Source organism: Castanea sativa, chromosome 5 (genome assembly GCF_040712315.1).
Source record: "Castanea sativa cultivar Marrone di Chiusa Pesio chromosome 5, ASM4071231v1".
NCBI classification, from domain to species: domain Eukaryota; kingdom Viridiplantae; phylum Streptophyta; class Magnoliopsida; order Fagales; family Fagaceae; genus Castanea; species Castanea sativa.
The window spans coordinates 54759723-54766685 of NC_134017.1; the positions used below are offsets into that span (position 1 = coordinate 54759723).

General features: G+C 32.9%; 1 protein-coding gene across 1 annotated transcript; it reads left to right on the plus strand.

Annotated features, from left to right (window-relative positions):
- Positions 1–5315: 5315 nt before the first annotated feature.
- On the plus strand, positions 5316–6963 carry LOC142634231 (protein TIFY 5A). The gene is made up of 3 exons (XM_075808521.1): positions 5316–5537; positions 5727–5829; positions 6451–6963. Exons 1-3 carry the CDS (start codon positions 5449–5451, stop codon positions 6640–6642), a joined length of 384 nt encoding a protein of 127 aa, XP_075664636.1. The 5' UTR covers positions 5316–5448; the 3' UTR covers positions 6643–6963.

Consider the following 6963-nt stretch of genomic DNA (forward strand, 5'->3'; position numbering starts at 1 on the left):
TAACATGACCTTACTTGATCTCCACGCATCCGTGTATAAAGAGACATCTTGCGTTGCACGCTTAACCCTAATCAAGAAGACTCCTACAAGGAAAAGAACTCTAGGAGATACGCAAAATCCAAGAAGTTCTCTTCTAGAAGGAAATGACTTCTTGGCCAAGGCACAGATTTCAACCCTACACTGCTATAAATACCCTAAAACCCTCACAAATCAAGGTACGCATAATTCACCCAAACTCTGGCACTCTAGAGTTGTGAACAAGAGATTTCTCTAACTTGACCGTCAAAGGGTATTTGACCAGTACCACACTGGTACTCTTGTTAAGGTCTTCAGCTTTTGTGTTGTGCAAGTTCTTTATCAAGGGCACGTGAGGACCGTGTAGTTTACTAACGATTTTCGACATCATTAACTATCATGTGACCTAGGGGTGGCAAAGTAAGCCCAAACCCATTTGCCAGCCCAAAACCACCCACTCTAATAAAACCCAAACTCACCTAATTATTAATTGGGTTAAATGGGCATCAACCCAATTAGATCCAGTGATTATTGGGTTTTAACTAAAAACCCATTGGGACTTATTTAACCCAAAGACAATATACCCAAATTCAACCCAGCCCTTCCCATAAAAAAAAAAAAAAAACCCTCAATGTTTCAGTGTTTTCATTTTCCTTCATTTTCTCGGCCTCCAAACACTTCTCTCTCTCCTCTCGCTTGCTCTCTCTCTTTCTCTCTCTAGCTCTCACAGAGAACAATGAGGCACAAAAAACACATTTCTCTATAGCAAATTAGCAATTCGATCTACATTTAGCAAATCAAAAGCACGAAAATTCAAATCTGCAAGTTTCACTGACACGTGGATTGGTGTCGCCCAAGACTTCGATCTGGATCTTAAGCCCTTCTTCATAGCAAGCGATTGAGTGATCCACTTGTCCAAGCAATCGAAAATGTGTTGCCGAGTTACATGTGATCAAAAAACGCCGCGAGCACGTGATCGATGCCTCTAGGAGGATCCAGAACCTGAATGGCCCACTCCAGAATCAGAATCGCCTCCTTGAACCGCCCTAAACTCGAGTAGATCGCCGCCAAAAAGTGAAGGCTCATCTCCAAGTCCAAACTCGACTCGCCGTCATCTCCACCAGAGCACCGCTCGAACACGTACTTTTTGACTTGATAGTTTTCACATTATATCTCAAACACCATTACTGGGTTTGAATTTTTTTTTTTTTAATTTTAAATTTGGGTAATTTAAGAATGGAGTAATTGATAAGGATGTGTCCATTTTTCTCTTTTGTTGGTTCAGAAGAATTTCTATTTGTTTCAAGGACAGTTGCTTTCGAAATTTCAAGGAAGTTTTGAGCTTGAAATGACATTTCATTTTATTTGTTGCACTGTTTGGTTGCCAAGAAAGTGAGAGAAAATACAAAAGAAAAGAAAATATTTTTTTATTTGGATTTTTAATATAATTGCTGATGTGGATGTGCTTATGTGGAATTTTTAAATCCCAAGAATGGAGACCAGAGAGTGGAAAAGGGAATCCAAGAAATTGTTGGGACTTTAATGGCATTTTCGTAATTTTGATAATTGGGTAATTAGGTGGGTTAGGGTTTACCTATAATAATTGGGTTGTGCTGGATTTAAGTTAGAAGCAATTAGTTAAATGAGTTTTAATGGGTAAATGAGTTTTACATACTCAACCCAATTATGTCCACCCCAAACCCACCCATTTGACACCCCTAATGTGACCTTATAGCTTATAGGTATCTAGTTTACCGTGATTCTTCATTTGGGGCTTGAGGATTTAAATTTAAGAAATTTGAAAAACAATTACTAGAATACTATTAATAAAGTTTAAATAAGTTACATAACTCCAAAATTTCATCAAATGTCTTTTTTCTTTTCTTTTTTTCATACTTTATTCAAGTATTTATATATATAGAAACCAAGTCATTTAAATTAAAGATTGAAATTCCAAATTTTCTTATTAAATTCCATCATCTAGACTAACCACAAATGCATGGTTTTGAGTTGACAGTTAAATCTAAAAAAAAAAATTACACTTCTCTTTTTCTTGGAATTAATAAGCTTCACTTTATGTTATATTTTTAATCTAATGAGTAACGACACAAAAATATTTTCAATCATACGGATCAAAAATCAAATCTAATGAAAGATGATGATATTGAAGGGATCTAATGTTGTGTCAAAATAAAATAAAATAAGCTAGTCGAAATTACGGTTTGTGATGACACCAACAACTTCAACTTGCTTTACTAGTTGCATGATACAATATGACTCGGAGTAATACTGACGCACCCAAATTACTACATATTGAGGACTCTCTTTTTGGCATTATATTATGAAGGGTAATGATTTGATCCAATGTTCAGTTACACTTAACTCATTAAGATAATACAATATATCTACTGTTTGACATGTGTTATCATCCGGATAAATCTAGGTACTGAACTCAATCCAAGTGCCATTGGAAATGGGTATCTAAACTCACACTACACATAACTCAGGTAAGAGGGGGGTTGGTACTTGGTAGTGAGCTGATGGGTAGGGCCATAGGGGTTAAGTTTTGATAAATCACAAATGGCTAACATATCACTAGCTCATACACCATGGCATGTACGACCGTGATTTATTAGTCAATTAATGCATTTCCTTAATTTCGCAAGCGGTGTGGTTGAATCTAATCGGCAAAATCTTAAAATAAAGTATTCACATGAATCATAAAGTTGCTGATGTACTTGACAAACTTCCAAGCACATGTCGCATTTGATTTCAATGAGAAGAAGCACCCTAAAGTGAACTGCGAAAGTGCACACAAAGCACCAAATAGAACGCAACTTGACGTTGGCGTTGCGTTCATTTCTAGTAGTGAGCCCCAAAAAACACGTGCTCTCTCAATTTAGCCCCCACATATTTTCTGCCATTCCACCACCGCCACGTGTATAAGGGATAAGCTCAAAGTTGTGATATTTCATTATTTAGACATATCATTCAGCCTTGTAAAATCAGCTATGTTTTAGCCACCGTCAAAAAAGTGAAAATAGCCCTACATACATTATAGATTGAAGTACTCATTTAGGGGATTGAGATCAGGTCATACTGAATTGCACAATATCTAATTACTTTCAATCTCAGCTATTTAATAAATAAAAAATTCAAAAAGGTAAAAAATGTAAAGTTAAAAAGTGAAGTAAATTTTTTTTTTTTGTGAATAAAATTAGAATAATTACTAATTACACATTGTGCAATATCTTAAGTATTATACCTAATCTTAATCTCTCATCTAAAATGGCTAATAAACAATGGATAGTTTTATTAAAGTTCTTTTTTCTTTTCTTTTTTTATGAATTGAAAAATACTTAACAAATTAATTTAGTTTTTTTTCAAAACCATTAGAAATTTAGTTTCTCTTAAAAAAATAGTAAAAAAGAAGAAATTTAGTTTCTTTTTCTCAAATTAAGTTTTGAGTGGAGCTCTTCTCAAAAAAAAAAAAAAAAAAAAGAAAAGAAAAAAGGAAAAAGAAAAAAGAAAGAGTTTTGACTTTTGAGTGGAGCATTGTTGACTTTTTATAATTCTTGAACAACAAGTTTATCCTAGGGGCACTGCAATAATTTCAATACAACAATTATTACTTTAATATCTCAGTCTCATAATATATATATATATATATATATATATATATATATATATATATATATATATATAACTTTATAGTTTATTGTCTTTTAAGAAACTTAAAATGGTTTTATCTTAGAATTAGACATGTAACCATATATATTGGGAGGAAAAGTTGGCAAATGAAACAAAACAAGCAAAATAGTTAAAGATGAATTGGAGTTAAAGAGCACATAATAAGTGCCTAATCAAGAAAGAAGTAGCTAGGGCCAAAGATAATGAACTAAAAGAAAAAGAGAAAACGGAAGGCAAATCGCACTCAAGGTTTTTCTTTAAGCGCACCTATTATATAGCTTAATATATTTATGTAAACGAATCCGTGCAATTTAGCCTTTAATATTCAAATTCCTTGTATTTATTTATTAGGTATGGATTCTTTTGGTGGTTAGAAGTATTATTCTAACGATCAATTTATATAGGATAGTGACTGTTGGCTTTTCCCCTTTACTCTTTTATTAAAAAAAAAAACTTGTTTTCAAAACGCTCCTAGAAGAAAATTAAGTTTCAATTAATATGATTCTTTTTAGCAAAGAGTCTTGTATTTCATGGACTGTTCTTGGTATTTCTAATAAAAATATTTATGGTTTAAATCCTTTTTTTTCAACTATTTAATTATATAAAAAAATACTTAAAAAATATATTTTTTTGTCAAGAAATTTATAATTCTAGAATATTACATATTTTCATTTTATATGAATAATCAATGTTTGAATGATTGAATTATCTTTCTCCTGTTATTGTCAATAGCGAATTATCATAATAAAAAAATGATATATTTGTTTTTAATTTCGGTTGTGTGACTTGTGTCAGATAAATGGTACGGACCTTCTAGTGAAATTTGGCCGATAGAAAACCGAAAGAAAGGTAGATAACTTTTCAAGTGGCAAATTCAAGCCGTTAACATGCAATTGGTGCGTTCGGGCTAAAATAGAATTTAGCCGACAACAAATGTTCCGAAAGCCATGACATACGGCAATCCAAGAAAATAATACTAAAACAAATTACTAAATTTATACTGTAATATTTTTCCAATAAATTTCAGAAACATTAAAACGTGATTTTAGAAAAGGAAAAAAATTACTTTTTTCCTCACAATATTTTTTTGATAAACAAAAAAAATAATTTAAGTAATTATTTAAATTAAAAACATTAAAAACTTAACACTTAAGTTTTTTCGTGAAAATAGATCGAGATGACATCTCTTCAAAATAGTAAACATATCTAACCTCTATTTTACTATTTATAAATATAGAATAAAGAGAATATAAAAAAAAGTAATATTCCAACTAAAAGCACGTGAATGAATACGAAAGCAGTTCAAACGCAAATTAAACAGAAACTAAAATAAAGGTGGCGGTTTTTTGGGGGACATGTACAGTGTAGCTGTGAGAGGCAAAAAAGAAAAAAAAGAAAAAATCGTTTTCCTCGTGCATTAAATAAAATTAAACTTCTTCCGCTTACTGGCGTATTGGCTGTACCTGTGCGTTTTAGTGTGCGTTACGTGTTCAAAGTACCTTTCCAATTTGCTATTGTGGGGGCACATCACATTACACCACAAATAAAATAAAAACCCATTAATATATGATATCTTTGAGTATATATATATAAAACCAATCTCTCCTAAGTCCTATCTAACTTTGTCATAGCATTTCCTGACACCAAAATAAGAAAACAAGAAAACTTTTGTCATAGCATTTGATATATCTCTCTCTGTTTCTCTACGATCAATAGATCTCTAAATCTTGTAGAATCTTGAAGATGAAGAGGAACTGCAATTTGGAACTTTGCCTTTTTCCCTACTCTGCCTCTCTTCCTTCCAATGATTCAGGCGACGACCACCAGCCCATGTAAGCTCTCTCTCTCTCTCTCTCTCATTCAATAACTGAAGGACGGACTTAAATTCTAGATATCATCGTTAACAAAGCCAGTTGAATTATAAAACTCTCGATCTGTAGGTATGTTATTGAAGTATTTACTCAAAAAATTGGAACCCTTTTATCTTTTTCTGATTATTGTAGTGTTTTGTGTTTGTGTAGGATGGAAGAGCGAAGAGACAGCCCACAACAGAACCAGCAACCGCAACAGCTGACCATCTTTTACAATGGCAAGATTTGCGTTTCTGATGTTACTGAGATTCAGGTATGTTTGTGAACTAGTTAATTCCCTTTTGTCTTCTAATCTCTTTGCATGGTTTTCCTTTGCGAAATGCATGCACCAAAATTGTTGAGTTGAGTTTGCCTGTAAGAATTGCTCATTTTGGTTGGTGAAGACTGAAGTCGGCTGCTTTAACTTCTTGCTGCAATTTTTTAAATTTTAATTTTCAAATCATTGGCTTTTATTCTCCTATATTTTTTTTGGTACCGTGTTGTACCTTTGTGACAAAATTTTCAAAGTCAGCGTACGATAGTGGAGTAGCACGTAATTTAGAGGCTGCAGCCATGGAATTGTTAGGAATTGAGAATTTAAGATCGGTGCCGACAAATTGTTAAAAGTTGGTGCTTTTACTGTGGACAATTTTTTTTTTTTAAATTTTCCAAGTCTTATTTTTTTCCGTATATAACATGATGGACTAGAATGATATCATAGATCTGGACTAGAATAATTATTCCCATATTATTCATTATGTTAATTTTCCCATTACTTCTCAAATTCCTATTGTGGTAGCACTTATACATGTGTCAATTACAATATTTTTATGCTAGAAATTAAACACATATAAATATATGCTAATTAGTAAAGCAATTTGTTCATATATTCCAGGCTAGGTCCATCTTAATGCTTGCTACAAGAGAAATGGAGGAAAGGCTGAAAACTCCAACGGGGTCAGATCTATCTTCACCAACAATGCAAACTGAGCAATATAGCCCTAGTACTGGTCTTTCCATGAAGAGGTCACTACAAAGGTTTCTCCAGAAGAGAAAGAATCGGCTCCAAGCAACATCGCCATATTGAAGAGTTTACTGTATTGGAGAGAAGAAAAATTATCTTGTCGAGTTTCTACAAAATTATTTGTGTCGAAAGCAGATTCCATGGGGTGAACTAGTTTGTGCAAAAAAAAAAAAAAAATTAAAATATTGGCATGGTCTTCTCAATGGAGGCCCCCAATATTACAAAATGGATATCAAACATGGCTCAAGACTCTCGATCTATATTTGTTTATACCTTTAGTTCCCAAAGTAAACATTCTAGTTCCACCCCCTAGTTGGTTCTATGGGCCGGGGCTTGTAAATTATTTATTTAATTAAGGCTTTAACAAGGCCAAACATTTCATTA